Source organism: Scyliorhinus torazame, chromosome 10, assembly GCF_047496885.1.
Source record: "Scyliorhinus torazame isolate Kashiwa2021f chromosome 10, sScyTor2.1, whole genome shotgun sequence".
NCBI lineage: Eukaryota > Metazoa > Chordata > Chondrichthyes > Carcharhiniformes > Scyliorhinidae > Scyliorhinus > Scyliorhinus torazame.
The window spans coordinates 84955058-84972108 of record NC_092716.1 but is presented as its reverse complement, the minus strand read 5'-3'; the positions used below and the strand labels follow the sequence as shown (position 1 = coordinate 84972108).

Here is a 17051-nt window from a genome sequence, read left to right as displayed (position 1 = left end):
AACATTGCCAACTTTCATTTTTGTGGAAGCAATTGGAGCACCTTAAAACATTCACCCCCTTCATCACTGGCACACTGTACCAATCGTGTACCATCAACAAGATGCATTGCAGCAATTTACATCCTTCAACGTCACCTTTCAGACTCACGACCTCCACCACCTAGAAAAAAAGGGCAGCAAATACATGGGAATACCATCACCCATAAATCCCTTCCAAGCCACATAACATCATGACTTGGATGGATATTGCCATTCCTTCACTGTCAGAGTCAAAATCCTGGGAGTCCCTTCCTAACAGCACCATGGATGCACCTACCGCAACAGTTCAAGATGATGGCTTATCACCACCTTCTCAAGGACAATTAGGGATGGGCAATAAACACTCCCCTTGCTAGTGACACTCTCATCCCATATTGCGATCCAGGACCAGACTCCAACAGTTGCTGGAATACCAGACAGAAATTCCAAAATTTGTAAGACTGTGAGGGAAGGATACTTTGCTCCAGGAGTAATTCCACATACAAATAGGGATTATGGTGTATTAAAACAAACTTTGTTAACTCAGTCTTAAAACTAACTTTATCTTAAAGAAAATAGCTTTGAATTAATAATTAAACAATGCTTAGCGAAGACAATGAAACACTAAATCCTAACTGCTATCTTTATCTCCACTCAAGTGAAACCCATCTTAAGTCAAAATCCACAGTTAGCTAACCCAGGAATACTTGCTGTAAAGAAATGCCGTGGAAAAACTACTTTGAGATTCTTCAGGCAAAAGATTCTTGCATGTGTCAAAATGCCAGCCAACCCGTTTAACCTGCCAGCCTTTTCAGAAACTCTGTTCTGTTCACAGGTAAAATCTTTTTAACTAAACTGCTTTGCGAGAAACTGCTTGTCTGTTCACAGACAGATCAAAACTGAACTGAAGCTCAACACCAGACTACTTAAATCCCTGGCTCCTCCCATTAACTACCTCATCTTACTAAGGCGAAACACAACTGTCTCTAATTATCTACTCCCCAAGGAACTTTCTTTCTGTAAAACAAATTCCATCAGCCCTTATTTTGCGATGCTTTAATTGCCTCTTGTAGCCACAAGGCCTAGCTGTCCTCATTTTAAAAAGACTACTGCAGCAGTCACATTCTAACCCAGGCTTTTAACCCTTACTGCACTACATACATGTAATATATCTGAAATGCCTACGTTCATCACAATGAACAAAAACAAGCAAATGGGATTTAACCATGAATAAATGATCTATTCATTTGAGCAATTCCTTCACTAAGTGTGACTCACTAGACTTCCGGTGGCGGCAATGAGTGAGCCGCACATTCAGGGGCTCTCACTCTGGCGGGATTTGAGGACCTGGTTCCCCGGTTTTGCGAGACTGCGGAGCGCTGGAAAGGCGGCCACGGATGTGCTGAGGAACGGGCAGAGCTGCATGGAACTGCGGGGGAGCAGAAAGCAGCGCAAACGGGAGAGGAAGGGACAAAGACAAGGTGCAGGGGAAGCTGACCCGGGAGCAAAGATGGCGGACCTGCCGATCCAGCAGGCGCTGGAAAACATGCTGCAGGTGATAAAAAGCAGTTTTGAATCGTTGAAGCGGGATAACTTGGACCCACTTCAGAAGGCAGTGGATCAATTGAACCAGAGATTGGATACCCAGGACGAAAAAGTTAAGGAGCTGGAAGAGGCGGTGGAGGAGCAGGCGGACGCGGAGACGATTGCTGCGCTAGAAGTCGACGGGTTGAAGTAGAGACAGAGAAGACTGCTGGACAGAGTAGAGGAGCTGGAAAATAGAGCCCGTAGACAGAATCTGAGGATCATCGGCCTCCCGGAGGGGGCGGAGGGAGCTGATGCCACAGCGTTCGTGGCGGACCTGTTGATGCAGCTGATGGGGGCTGAAGCCTGTCCGCGACCGCCGGAGCTGGAGGGGGCACAGAGTACAGGCGAGACAGGTGCGTCCGGGGGGGGGGGGGCCTCCTCCCCCCCCCCCCCCGCCCCCGTCCAATGGTGATTAGGTTCCACAGGTTTGTGGAGAAGGAGCAGGTGCTGCAGTGCGCAAAGAGCGCTAAGAGCAGCACGTGGAATAACAGTGTCCTTCGCATTTACCAGGACCTAAGCCAGGAGATGGCCAGGTGGCGAGCAGCCTTTAAACAAGTTAAGGAGGTGTTGTTCAAAAAGCACGTGAAGTTTGGTCTGCTCTTCCCGGCCCATCTTTGCGTTACGCATCAGGGCCAACACCACTACTTCTCAGAGCCAGAAGAAGCGATGGACTTTGTGAGGGATCAGGGACTGGTCTCGAAAAAAGTCCCACGGACACAAGCTAGGGTCCGAGAATTACTGGTTGAAGGGATGCTTACTGTGCCTGGACTGCAGGTCGACTGTTTACTTCTTTAAAGGTGCCTTGTGTATTTTTTTTTGTGGGCAGTTTTTGCCATGGGGGGGGAAAAAGAGAGAGATGTGGGGGAGGGTATCCTCCTTCCCCCCACTCTCGAATGGTCTTTTTCCTTGTATTGCAGTTATATATATTTTTTTTCTTTTTGGTGCTCAGAAAGGGACGTGGGTTAACACTTTTCTGTGTACATAGCTGGAACTGTATTGTACCTGGAGCAGCTTCGCGGTGCTGTTTGATGTTTACATCTTGTTTGATCTTTCCCATCTTAGTGAGACTGCTCCAGTGGGTCGGAGTGGGGATGGTGTGCTGGGGAGGGGCGAGATGAGGTCGGGGAAACAATGGGAGTGAGTCAAGGGGACGCCGGAGCGATGAGTCACCGGGCTAGCAGATTGGCTAGTCAAGGGAGTCAGGTGGGGGGGGGGGGGAAGAGGAGAGAGAGAGAGAGAGAGAGAGAGAGAGAGAGAGAGAGAGAGAGAGAGAGAGAGAGAGAGAGAGAGAGAGAGAGAGAGAATGAGAATACAGCCAGTGAATGGCAGGGGTGGGGTTATCGGGGGAGGGGGTTGCTGGGGGGGGGTTATTTTGCTGATGTGGGGGAGATCTGAAGTAGGCAATGGAAAGGGGGTCGGGGGTGGAGGCAGCCAAGAGGCGAGTCAGGAATGGCACGGCGCATGGGCCGGAGGCGGGCCCAAGAAAGGTTAGAGCTGACCGGTGGGGTGGAGGGTTGAACCCCCCCAACCAGGCTGATCACCTGGAATGTCATGGGACTAAATGGGCCAGTTAAAAGGGCATGTGTGTTCGTGCATTTGCGGGCTCTGAAGGCGGACGTAATTATGTTGCAGGAGACACATCTGAAAGTGTCTGACCAGACTAGGATAAGAAATGGCTGGATCAGCCAGGTCTTCCACTCGGACTTGGATTCTAAGTCCAGGGGGGTAGCAATTATGATCAATAAGCGGGTTCAATTTGAGGCGGAGGGCGTGGTCGCAGACGGCAGGGGCAGATTCCTCATGGTAAGGGGCAAGCTAGAGGGGAGAAGAGTGGTGCTGGTGAACATGTATGCGCCAAACTGGGACGACGTTGACTTTATCAAAAGAGTGCTGGGGAAGATCCCGGACCTTGGCTCACGTATGTTGATAATGGGGGGGGGGACCTTTACACGGGGCTGGACCGGTCATGTCCCAGAACGGGCAGACTCCCAGCAATGGCAAGGGAGCTGAAAGGGTTCATGGAGCAAATGGGGGCTGTGGACCCATGGAGAGCCAGACAGCCGACGGGAAGGGGCTACTCGTTTTATTCGCATGTTCATAAAGTATATTCTAGGATTGATTTTTTTTAAATCTTGACCAGGGTCTGTGTAGGGGAGGTAAAGAATATGGAATACTCGGCAATCACTATCTCGGACCATGCCCCGCACTGGGTGGACCTGCAGGTCGGGGGGGGGGGGGGGAATTACCAACGCCCGCAATGGAGGTTAGACGTAGGACTGTTGTCGGAGGAGGGGATATGTGAGAGACTGCGGAAGTGTATGCAAAATTACTTGCAGGTGAACGATACAGGGGAGGTTTCAGCAGTGACTCTGTGGGAAGCGCCGAAGGCAGTAGTGAGGGGGGGGGGGGGGGGGGGAGGGGGGGGGGGGGGGAGCTGATCTCAATTCGGGCTCACAGGGTCAGGGCGGACAGAGCAGAAATGGACAGATTGGTTAGGGAAGACAGAGATTGCAGGCGGAACTGGGGGTGCTATCCACAAGCAGAGCCGTGGAACAACTTAGGAAGGCGAGGGGAATGGTGTATGAGCATGGAGAGAAGGCCAGCAGATTGCTAGCGCAGCAACTCAGGAAGAGGGAGGCAGCCAGGGAAATAAGTAGAGTGGTTGATGGGGAGGGGATCAGAGTGGAGGACCCGGCAGGACTGAATAAGGTATTTCAGGACTTCTATAGTAAGCTGTACACTTCAGAACCCCTGGAAGAGCCGGATGAGATGAAAAGGTTCCTGTATGGACTAGCCTTCCCGAAAGTAGGCAGGGTCTAGTGGACGGGCTGGTGGCCCCGATTAGAGCGGAGGTGGTATTGGGGGGCCTAAAGGCCATGAAGTCAGGGAAAGCCCTGGGACCGGATGGATACCCAGTAGAGTTTTACAAGAAGTTCTTGGAGATAGTGGGACCGGTCCTGACAAGGGTTTTTAAATGAGGCAAGGGACAGAGGGACCCTGCCACCGACGATGTCGCAAGCCACAATCTCGCTGATACTAAAGCGGGACAAGGACCCGGAATCCTGCGGGTCATACGGGCCAATCTCCCTGATCAATGCGGATGCCAAGCTCCTGGCCAAGGTCCTGGCGATTAGAATTGAGGACTGCGTACCGGAGGTGATTGGGGACGATTAGACAGGGTTTGTGAAAGGCAGGCAGCTGACAGCTAACTTGAGAAGATTGCTTAATGTGATCATGATGCCCCCGACGGGCAAGGAGGTGGAGGTAGTGGTGGCAATGACGCTGAGAAGGCCTTCGACCGGGTGGAGTGGGGCTATTTGTGGGAGGAGCTTGGACGGTTTGGGTTCGGGGAGGGACTGGTTAATTGGGTCAGACTATTATACCAGGCCCCAAAAGCTAGCGTTAGGACGAACAGGATGTCAGACTACACCGCGGGACCAGACAGGGGTGCCCACTCTCCCCATTGCTGTTCGCACTGGCCATAGAGCCGTTGGCGATGGTGTTGAGAGCTGCGATGGGGTGGAAGGGAATGACATTGGGTTGGAGCATAGGGTCTCTCTCTATGCGGACGACCTGCTCCTGTACGTGTCGGACCCACTGGCCGGGATGGAAAATATACTGGAAACATTGAGGAAGTTCAGCCGGTTTTCAGGGTACAAATTAAATATGGCCAAGAGTGAGATGTTTGTGGTGCAAGCAAGGGACCAGGAGAATAGACTGAAGGTGCTGCCATTTAGGCTGGTGGAGGAAAGTTTCCGGTACTTGGGGATACAGGCGGCACGAGACTGGGGCAGGTTGCAGAAGTTAAATTTGACTAGGGTGGTGGAACAAATGAAGAGGGAGTTTCGGAGATGGGATGCACTCCCGCTGTCACTGGCGGGGAGGGTGCAGACTGTAAAGAGGACAATCCTCCCTAGATTTCTGTTCATCTTCCAGTGCTTCCCGATCTTTAACCCACGGTCCTTCTTCAAAAAGGACTGGCAAAATCATCATGAGCTTTGTCTGGGCGGGAAAACCCCGCGGGTGAAGGAGGCGATGCTTGAAAGGAGCCGCAGCGAGGGGGACTGGCATTGCAGAGTCTGATCAACTACTACTGGGCAGCTAACATAGCCATGATAAGGAAGTGGATGGTGGGTACAGGGTCTTATCTGGGAGCAAGTGGAGGCGGCTTCGTGCAGGGGCACCAGTTTGGCAGCCCTGGTCACGGCTCCCCTACCGCTGTCGCCGGCCAGGTACTCCACCAGCCCGGTAGTGGGGCGGCCCTGCGGATATGGGGCCAGTGGAGGAGGCATTGGGGGGGGCGCATCTGTTTGGGCTCCAATATGTGATAACCATCGATTCACCCCCGGGAACATGGATGGAGGGCTTTGAATATGGCAGTGGGCTGGGGTGGGGAGGGTGGGCGATATATTCCTGGAGGGGAGCTTTGCGAGTTTGAGGGGCTTGGAGGAGAAATTTGGGCCGGTAAGGGGAAATGACTTTAGATACTTACAGATGTGGGACTTTGTACGCAGACAGGTCCCATCCTTCCCACACCTCCCGCCAATGGGGATCCAGGACAGAATAGTCTCTAGAGGAGAAGGAGGAGAGGGTAGAGTCTCGGATAGCTATAAGGTGCTCATGAAGGGGGAAGAGTCCCAGATGGAGGAACTGAAACTGAAATGGGAGGAGGAGCTCGGCGGGGCGATGGAGGACGGGCTCTGGGCGGAAGCCCGGAGTAGGGTAAGCTCGGCCTGATTCAATTTAAGGCCGTTCACCGGGCCCGTTCACATGACGGTAGCTCGGATGAGCAAATTCTTTGGGGCTGAGGACAAGTGCGCTAGATGTGCGGGAGGACCAGCGAACCATGTTCACATGTTTTGGGCATGTCCTAAGCTTAGGGGGTACTGGGAGGGATTTGCGGGGGTCATGTCCCGGGTGCTGAAGACAAGGGTGGTGATGAGTCCAGAGGTGGCAATTTTCGGGGTTTCGGAAGACCCGGGAGAGAAAGAGGCAGATGTTCTGGCCTTTGCTTCCCTAATAGCCCGGCGGCGGATACTACTGGCATGGAGGGACTCAAAACCCCCGAAGACCGAACTATGGCTTTCGGACATGTCAAGTTTTCTGGGTATGGAAAAAATTAAGTTCGCCTTGAGGGAATCTGTACTGGGGTTCGCCCGAAGGTGGCAACCATTCATTGACTTCTTTGCGGGAGAGTGAGCGTCAGCAGGCGGGGGGGGGGAGAAGGAGCGGGCATGTGCAGTATGGTTTGATTGAAGTAGTGGTTTTATATTGATGCTTGTACATTTCTGTTAGCTGTAACTGTTTACAATGCAAAAAAAATACCTCAATAAAATTCTGTGTTTAAAAAAAAAGTGTGAATCACTAACAGAAATTCATACCCCTCAAAGAGAACGTTTGTAGAGATAAAGTGCAAAACATTTGAACTTACTTTCCTCTGTACATCACTGAGGATTAGGTATTCTGCAGATAGATCCAAGCTGGCTTTCAAACTTGGGCGTACATTGGTATTAAAGGAGTCAGGCATGAACCTTAAGAAAATAGAAAATAATGATGTAACCGTGGTACAATAAACATTCTATCGTCAAACTAGCGTGTGACCGCAAATTACCAAAAATAATATTGGCATTGCATGCAACTCAAGCGAAAGTGATAAAAATAACAAAGGAAATGTACTTTAAGCCTGAACTTTATACATGATAGATATGGCAAATCTCACAACATTGCAACAAGTGACAGGAAAAAAAAACTGAAATTAAGGAATACACAAAGTAGCACCGATTGCCAAAGCAAGTTTCTCCAGTAATCAGTTTGGAGCTGCACATTAAAGAGGGGAGAAATTTGAATTATTGTTATATAAACAATTGCTTTGAACAATCAGACATACAAATAAGACTCGCATATCTAGGAGATGCTTGTCTAATAAGCACGCAGCGTAACAAAGTGTTACACTGGACGACTTCTAGTTAGCCAATCAGGCCCCCCAGATTGCCCGTGGCGAGCTATTTGATATTACCATACACAAGGTTTAAAACTATGAATGACATCCATAGCTGCAGGATCACAAGGTGCAATAAGAAAACAATCCTGAATACAAGAGTCTGTCCGCCAAGGTTTTAATAACTCTGGGTTCCGATTACAGCATTCAAGTGTTAGAGCAATGGGGTAACTGTAAACTGGAAAATGGTCACCCCAATGGGTTAAACTCATGGGCAAAATAATTTCAAGGGGGAAAATTTCAGGAAAATCCTTTTATGTAAACAATGAAATTGACACTTCAGGTATTGATGTCATGATGCATTACAAACTGTCTAATTTAGCGAATGGGTGAAGTTAAATAAATGCAACTTAACAACAGTTCAAAAGTTGGATTTTAGATTTTGCACCTGATGGTCTGTAAACAGGTCCATGACACAGTGCACCACATCTTCAGCTCCCTGTTCTGATCTGCGCCAGTGATCAAGAATCGCCAGAAAGGTACACTACAGAACAGAGAAAAAGTAAAGAGTTAGCAGCTAAAGAGTTAGCAAGATAAAACTAGAGGTAGCATGTGTCCATACTTTTAAATGTGAACTTGCATCTATACAGCATTTGTCACAATCTCTTCCAAGATCTCAAGTCAGTCCAAAACGCTTTACGGTGAATGAAATACTTATAGAAATAAAGCTATTAGTGATGTTGCATTTTTTTTTTTTTTTTTTTTTTTTTTTTTTTAAAATTTGTTTTAACCCAGTGGTTAAGTGTTTTTTTTGTTCTTCTCATTCCATTCTATTTGGAAGTTAACTGCTTCACATAGCACAACTTTACTGTAGCCAAGTAAAAACACCAGGAGCCAAACAATGTTTGCAGCTCAATGTACTTTGGGCCGCTAAGTTCATGTAAAAAACATTTCCTTAGCTGTGGTTTTGCTCGATTTTGTTTATATCATAACAGGTTTGGTTTGCACGAAGAAAGCAGGGCAACAAAATAATCTTAAAATTTAGGATAAAGAAAAATAACAGAACAATTCTCAAGGCAACATCTCAGAAAACACTTCTCTCAAGGATGCTCGGCTCCTTTCATAGTTTTCTTGCAGGTATTGCACTATTGCATCATGGCACTGTTCTCTAGCTTGGCAGTCTTTCTGCATGGCTTGAATTACTCTGCAGCAGTTCTGACATTGTGACCCAAAGTGGGAATTGGCCTTTCATTGGCAGTTATGCTGCCAACAAGCGGAAGTCAGATTTTAAGCAAACATGAGCATCGTTGCAGTTGGGACAGTATTCAAAATCAAACTTTTTGGGGTTTAACAGACCGTATCATACAAGTCATTGAAGACATCAAAGCCTATTTAACGGTTTACCATTCTGAAAACAATGATGCTTGTTACACTAAAATTCCTCCTATACAATAATGTACTCAGAGGAGCAGATTTCACAAAAAGGCAGAATTCAACACACAGCATGATTTAAAACAGCAACCTATATGCTAGATACCACTTTAGTAGTCAGTAACCCATCTTGTAACCATAGTGGTCTCAGTCAATAATTTTATTTAAATTGTATAGCAATATTTTGCTTCCGAAATCTGATGCAATGGGCAAATGTCCAAGCATTTCAAACATGAAGCTAGTTAGACATTAGCACAAGTCCTTTCAGTGTGATCTAAAGTAAATACTCAAAGCTTTTCTAGGAAAATTTGCACTTGCTTCAAAAGAACATTATTCCTTTGCCTCATAGAAAATGCTCAAACTTTGCAGGTTTTCCCTCCGTGATACAATATCTGTCAATAGGGGCTTTTCACAGTAACTTCATTGCAGTGTTAATGCAAGCTTACTTGTGACAACAAAGATTACTATAATCTTGCAAATGTTTAATAAAGTGAACACTGTAATGTAGAACTTTTCTTGAATGGTCCACTTCCATTGTTTTTTGGTGAAACCAATAATTTTCTCCTTTAAAAAAAAAAAAAAACACAAGCTGGTTCAATTTTAGTTTTAATAAATTGCCAAGCGAGGCAGCTCAATGGAGCTCCAACACTGAATGAAAGGATCTGGGTTCATACCCTTGATTCCCCACAAAGCAGCTCCCAATATCAGTCACATTGTCATAGGAGGGAGCTGAGCAAAAGCCACACACTTCTCCAGTGGAGGGTTGCAGGGAAGCGGGGAAAGAGGAGAAAAATCACTCCAACCTGCTTCTGGACACTTCCTAATAGACAGTTTCAAAGTGGCACCTGTTCCAGAGATCTAGAAAAGGGAAATGGGGAGAGAGAAAAACAAATCCCAAAATAATTTTGCAGTAATGTTTCTAAGTTCTTCCACAGTCACTTAGACAGTCATTATAGTCACAAAAATAATGCTTCATTGCTAGCCTGCAAACAAATAAATGTTTTTAAAAAAGGAGGGGTCAGGAGAGATTTCAACCCCCTCTCCTCATTTCAATGACTGGTGAGAGCTTAAGCAAAAAAACAAAAACTGCTTTAAAATTCAGCATATTTCATGTCAAGATCAAAATGGGTTTAAAAACATTGACTGTTCTGAAGCTACCCATTTTATGGACTAAATTTCAATAGGAATTTGTGGATTAATTCAGCACATTTCTGTACAGTTGCAGAAAATGCTGCTGCGTCTGTCAAATGGAACATCAATGTTTATAGATACAAAGTTGCAGTACAAACTTACTCTGGATCCTGCTTTTTGTGATTGTCACAAAAAAGTAGGCATGATAATGGCCTTCCATCATGGGGCTTCCACTCATGAAGACACCTGGCAAAAGATCCGAATGAGCAGGAAACAATGAAACAGGAGATGCATTTCAAAAGCATTTCACATAACAGGAATCATATGAATTTACTAACTGGATAATTCTGAAGGTGATGAGTGATTAACAGATTCTTATCTTTGTCAGCTTTTCATTTAAAATGTGTATTGCAATTGGATGTATAAAATCTATCTCCTATTTAATTTCTTCACTTAAGGGACAATTTAGCATGGCCAATCCACCTACCATGCACATCCTTTTGGGTTGTGGGGGTGAGACCCACGCAGACACAGTGAGAATGTGCAAACTCCAAATGGACAGTGACCTGGGGCTGGGTTCGAACCTGGGTCCTCGGTGCCGAGAGGCAGCAGTGTTAACCATATAAAATCTATCTCAACAGACAGGCAAAATGAATCCCAACACCTGATCAGCATTCATGAATAAAAATTCACTATGGCAACTGGCTAAGGAGCTCACTAAATAAACCTGATACACCCTCACCTCAGGAAATTAATGCTTGTAAAATGTTGTCCGCTGAAAGCTCAGTAGCAGACCTCTACAAATAATGTTACAGTGAAAACAACTGGAAGAAGAAAAACAAGTGTTTCCATTTAAGGAATTTCAAGAACATATTTATGGTAAGTATAAAACTGAAACAAAACCCACATCATTATGTTATATTCTTGGGCAGAGGTAATGGAGAATGGTTTGTAGTAACTAGCCAGTTCCCATATTAATTGCATACGTGATTCTAACAAAGAGGAATTACTCTATATATTTTATAAACAGGTCTGGGAACAGGTCAGTTACCCAGTCTTGATAAGGGAATCATGCAAAGTGCAACTCAACCTAATCCAGCTGAAACTAAAATGTGCAATGGGCAAAGAGGGTGCAGTGCACATAGGTTACAGAAAGTAGGAAACAACAATTTAGCTGGACAGAGGGCAGCACAGTGGTGCAGTGCTTAGCACTGCTGCCTCACGGCACCGAGTACCCAGGTTCGATCCTGGCCCCAGGTCACTGTCCATGTGGAGTTTGCACATTCTCCCGTGTCTGCGTGGGTCTCACCCCCACAACCCAAAGACATGCAGGGTAGATGGATTGGCCACGCTAAATTGCCCCTTAAAATGGAAAAAAATAATTGGGTACTCTAAATTTATTTTAAAAATTGGGGGAAAAACAATTTAGCTGGGCAAAAATTATCCAATGGAATATTAAAAGATCAAAGTTAAAATTGGGTTATATTTATACAAGTTATTGAAAGCCCAGCAAATTTCAGCATCACCAGAATTCGGTACCCTCTCCAACAGTTGCAACAGACAAATACCAATCTCACTGATGAGAAACAAGTGATGCCTGTATTTCACGCTCATCTAGAAAGTTGGGTAAATAGAGATCAAGCGATCAACTCTGAACTATGCACAACAAGAAGGTAGAATGATCTGGAAACAGCTTAATAAATTATATTTGCGATCCAATCTCAAACTAACACTATCATCAGCTCTAACACAGGATCACACCACAGAATGTCACAGTTGATTCTAACAGTTTAACTACATACCCCTTCAAGTCCCACAGAAAAAAAACCTCACAGGTAAAAAGATGTTAATGTTACTATGTGCACTAAATTGAAGTACAAATTATAGAAGCAGAATACACTATGGGTTGATTGAGCTTTGCAATTTATTTTGTATAAACACACATCAAGCAGTTGAAACTATTTTTCGTATCACCTACCCACACTGTGCTCAGAGCCAAAGCAAGATTACAAAAAATGTTACTAAGATCAAGACATTGTGATAAATAAAATGAAGGCTGAGCATTCCTCAAAACCTATGTGATTTTTAATATCAGATTGCTCTGGCCATCATGTTCCTCAGCAGCTGAGGCATCATTTTACACAATAGGATCAAATGAATGTGTTTTTCATTTTATAACCATGCAGAAATTTGTGCTAAAATTAGACTGACAATTCACACTCCAAGGAGCATAAAAACAAGTCATAGAACGCTATTTACCACTATTAAACCTCAAAGGGTTTAAAGCAATTAAATATCCACCATGCATCTGCTCAAAATGTTGAACTTTTCTCTGTGTAATCTGCCTTTACTTCTTTACAACTCAAAATTGCCTTTTTGAAACAAATTTAAATTCGCAGAATTTGTTAAATCAAAGAAGCAGTTAGCTTTAACCAAAATTACACATCAGTACCTTGGTTGATCTTGCCCCTCTATGTAGATTTGCCAGAATTTTACATATCCATCATGACTCGCAGTTGCAAGGACTGTTCCATCTGGGGATAACGCACCTTCACTGATTCGCTGGAAAGAAAGACTATTTAGAAATGTTTCTGCAAATACTGGTTACAATCATTTGCAAATGTGCGTACAGCACTGAAAGCTTTAGTAGCTTTTTAGCTATTGACATCACAGACAACACAATGGCACAAAGATAAGCAATATTGTCAACTGTGTAGACGGAAACATAAAATTATAAATAGATATTGATAAAGTGAATGGGCAAAATTGTGACGAATGGATTTTAATGTAGGCAAAACCCAAAAACAACACGGGTCTTAAGGTTCAGGCACAAAGATCATTAAAACGTCATGAATAGATACAGAAAATAAGCAAAAACCGCAAAAGAATGCTGGCCTTTATATCTAGAGGAGTAAAATACAAGGGGCTAGATGTTACGATTCTGCTGTACAAAGCCCTTGTTTGACCACACAATGGAAAGGACAAAATGGTCTTTGGAGGGAGAGCACAATGATACCTCAACTGAGTTTAACTTAATGGGAGAGATTATATACAAATGAAAGGCAACAGATTGGGAAAAAAAAATCTATTTCCGCTGTTTGTGGCGAGTCTAGGTCATGGAGACATAGTCTAAAAATTTGAGCTAGGCCGAACAGGAGTGAAATTAAGAAATGCCTCTACATGCAAATGATGGTAGAACTGCATTCCGCAAATGGAAACGGACACTAGATTAATTGTTAAATTTAAAATCTGAAGTTGATAAGATTTTTGTTAATCAACGATATAAAAGGAGATGGGGTAAAAATATGGAGTTAGGTCGCAGATTAGCTTTGATCTCACTGAATGGGAAAGTATGGCTAAATGACCTACTCGGCTTCCTAAAGATGGGATAGACACTTAACTTGATTCTTTAAGTACTAAGCAATCATTCTTTAACGGCGCGTGGGTGCCTGCAAAGAAATCTACTTCAAAAATGTCAAAGACTTGTTTTTAAAAAACTTTAAAAACACCTCAACAGAAAATGCAGGGTTCACTTCTCAGTCCTCGTAAGAAAGGGAGGCCTGGTCGGAAAGGAAGGATTTCCTATCAGAGCAATGCCGACCACAAAACTGGGACTACATACTATCTGTAATTCTTGTTATGCTAGGTGTTCGCCAAGAAAAGCAGGCATGATTTCTATGTTAGTCAAAGCTCAGTATTTCCAATAATGCAATCCATCATTAATGCACACACCTCAGAACCATGTTATTTTTGAAATCCTTTCCCTCAGAAGACAACTCTTCTCAGTGTAAAGTTAACAAGAACTATCAGCACAATAGTTTTTAAAAAAGAGAGTTGGGAAGCATAGCCAGTATCACAATATATATTTGTCCTGGTTAAGACCATACCTGGACTACTGTATGCTGTTTTATTCTCCCTATTTCAAAAATGATGTTCAATTATTGGAGAGAGTACAGAGAAGGACTGAATGGTTGGTCTCAGAACTTAAGGGACTAGTATGTGAGGAAAAAACTTAGCCAATTAAGTGTTTTTAGAATGCAGACACTGTTACAATGTAGAAAACATGGCAGTCAACTTACACACAGCAAGCTCCCACAAACAGCAACACAATACCAACCAGATTTTGAAAAAAATAATGGGGTTGGTTGAGGAATAAATATTGGTCAGAATACGAAGAAAAACTCCCTTGCTCTTCCCTTGCGGTGCCGTGGGCTCTTTCTTGTCTACCTGAGGGAGAAGATGGGCCTTGGTTTGACATCTCCCCTGAAATATAGCACCCCCTATCCACGCAGCACTCCCTCAGTATCGCACTGGAATGTCTAATTAGATTGTGCTTGAGAGTGGTCAGGCGAGAATGCGATCAACTGAGCCACTGCTAACAGTATGGAGGAACCAGCCACGTTCCGATTAGCAAATGGGATTCAGGGTTATTAGAAATACACCAGGGGCAGCACGGTGGTACAGTGGTTAGCACTGCTGCCTCATGGCGCTGAGGTCCCAGGTTCGATCCCAGCCCCGGGTCACTATCCGTGTGGAGTTTGCACATTCTCCCTGTGTCTGCATGGGTTTCATCCCCACCAACCTAAAGATGTGCAGAGTAGGTGAATTGGCCACGCTAAATTGCCGCTTAATTGGAAAAAAAGATTTGGATACTCTAAATTTTAAAAAATCAAAATAAATACACCAAAGAAATACTGCAGACAGATGGACTACTGGTCTTCTCCAATATGAAACAGTTACTATATTCCATCTCTCCAACACGTGCCTCAAGACACTTCATAAAACCTGTGACTGCAATCAAACATTTGGTCAGCTGCCTTCATATCTTCCTACAGTTCACAACACTCCTGCAACTAAGTGCCTTCGGAGGTTTTACAACATATAAATACAAGTAGTTATGTTACTCAAAAATCATATTGTGTTACTGGAAAAATCACCACAAGAGTTTCTGAGCTCTGTGTTATTGTAACAGCTTTGAACTATTCAACAAATTCAACAACATGCAGGAAATATGAAGCTTTGCAGAAACATTTTTTGGTATAAATTTCGAGTACCCAATTCATTTTTTCCAATTAAGGGGCAATTTAGTGTGGCTTTCCACCTAGCTTCCACATCTTTGGATTGTGGGGGCAAAACCCACGCAAACACGGGGAGAATGTGCAAACTCCACACGGTCAGTGACCCAGAACCAGGATCGAACCTGGGACCTTGGCGGCATGAGGCAATATAAAATATAAAAAAGTACTCCATTCATGCATACCAACTTTTTCAAGATTTGCCATTGCTAAACCTGTCACAAAGTTGATTAGTAATCGGAAAATTAGCAAAAATGCTAACTCATTCATTTTGACAAAATGTTCAACAGATAATCAACCACAAGTGAAATTCATTTAAGACTATACTTACTGCAGCGTGCCCTTTCACAATGATAAAGCCTTCTTTTATATCTGTTGCTTCAATGGGCCAGACACTATTACTGTTTCTTAGTATATCCAGATCCCAAACTTCAGCCTGCACAAAGTGACGAGCATAAAATATTTAAAACATTAAAGAATTGAAAATTCAGCCATTCATCAACTCAAATTCTCCCAATGGCTCATTGAGATGCTAAACAATGAAAATCAGGACCATCTAAAGGCTTAGACCTTATCAATTCAAACTTCAGGAACATTTTGCTTCCTTAATGTAGAGGTAATAGATAAACCAAGGTATTAAAAAGTTACCATAAAAACAGGACTGGGGGAGCAGCTAATAAAGAATAATATTTTGTCATCTTGATTAGCAGAAAAGCTTGTGTTCCAGATTCAAAACTGCCCATGAGTAAGAGATTAGCTGGGTTTTTTTTTTTAAATAGCCACTGTAAAAGTCCTAATCTTACTGATTTCAAAATATTCCGATTCATCTTACCCGATCTTCGTGCAAAACAGCAAGTGTTTGATTTCCTTCATCATTTTCATCATTCTCCTCTGGAATAAAAGGGCACCAGATGACCCTCCTATTTGTGTTTAACGGTGTTCCCTCAGGTCTCTTGATGTGCACTACAACTTTTTCCCTGAATATTAAGTATAGGAACCGTTTATTTACAACTGAATTGCGAAAGATGTCATTTTTTTGGCTCATTCAACTTGCTTAAGTTTCCGAGGTTCTCACAGTCCAAATTGGATACTGGATTCACAAAAGGTGGTCCTGTCTCTGCAAATTCAAAAGCATCCAACTCAGACAGGGGACATTAAGGGGAATTGTTCCCTTTGGGCCGGCACTTGGATAGAGCTGTCAAATTAATCCCACTCTCCTAAAAATTATTCCAAGTAAACAACCAATTCTCTTTCGAAATACATTATTGAATCTGCTTCCACCAATCCTTCCAGCAGTGCTTCCAGATCACAAGTCACCGTATACTACGCTTCCTCAAGTCACCTGGACCATTTGGCATTACCTGTGCCTTCTGGTTACCACTTTTCTTCCCAGCAGTTGGTAAAGGAGACAGGGAAGGGCGAGAGGGAGCGAGGGAAGGGGCGGGCGAGAGGGAGCGAGGGAAGGGGCGGGCGAGAGGGAGCGAGGGAAGGGGCGGGCGAGAGGGAAGAAGGGGAGAGGCGAGATGGAGGGAAGGAGGGTAAGGGGAGGCAAGAGGGAGGGAGGAAGGTAAGGGGAGGCGAGAGGGAGGAAGTGAGGGAAGGTTAGGCGAGAGGGAGGGAGGGAAGGTGAGAGAGGGAGGTAAGGTGAGACGAGAGGGAGGGAGGGAAGGCAGGAAGGGGTGATGAGGGGGGGCAAAAGAAGGGAGGGAGGGGGGGCAAAAGAAGGGAGGGGGGAAAAGAAGGGAGGGAGGGAGGGGGGGAAAAGAAGGGAGGGAGGGAGGGGGGGAAAAGAAGGGAGGGAGGGAGGGGGGGAAAAGAAGGGAGGGAGGGAGGGGGGGGAAAAGAAGGGAGGGAGGGAGGGGGGAAAAGAA

The 17051-nt window shown here is 44.7% G+C and overlaps 1 protein-coding gene across 3 annotated transcripts in view; it reads right to left on the bottom strand.

Annotated features, from left to right (window-relative positions):
- edc4 (enhancer of mRNA decapping 4) overlaps positions 1-17051 on the bottom strand; it is a 172226-nt gene that overhangs the window by 136420 nt on the left and 18755 nt on the right. For all 3 annotated transcript variants that reach the window (XM_072518359.1, XM_072518357.1, XM_072518358.1), the window contains exons 6-11: positions 16013-16157; positions 15512-15616; positions 12558-12667; positions 10268-10351; positions 7992-8087; positions 7037-7136 (exon numbers count right to left, since the gene is read on the bottom strand). In XM_072518359.1, the coding sequence (XP_072374460.1) occupies positions 7037-7136; positions 7992-8087; positions 10268-10351; positions 12558-12667; positions 15512-15616; positions 16013-16157 (640 nt within the window). The remainder of the gene's footprint in view (positions 1-7036; positions 7137-7991; positions 8088-10267; positions 10352-12557; positions 12668-15511; positions 15617-16012; positions 16158-17051) is intronic.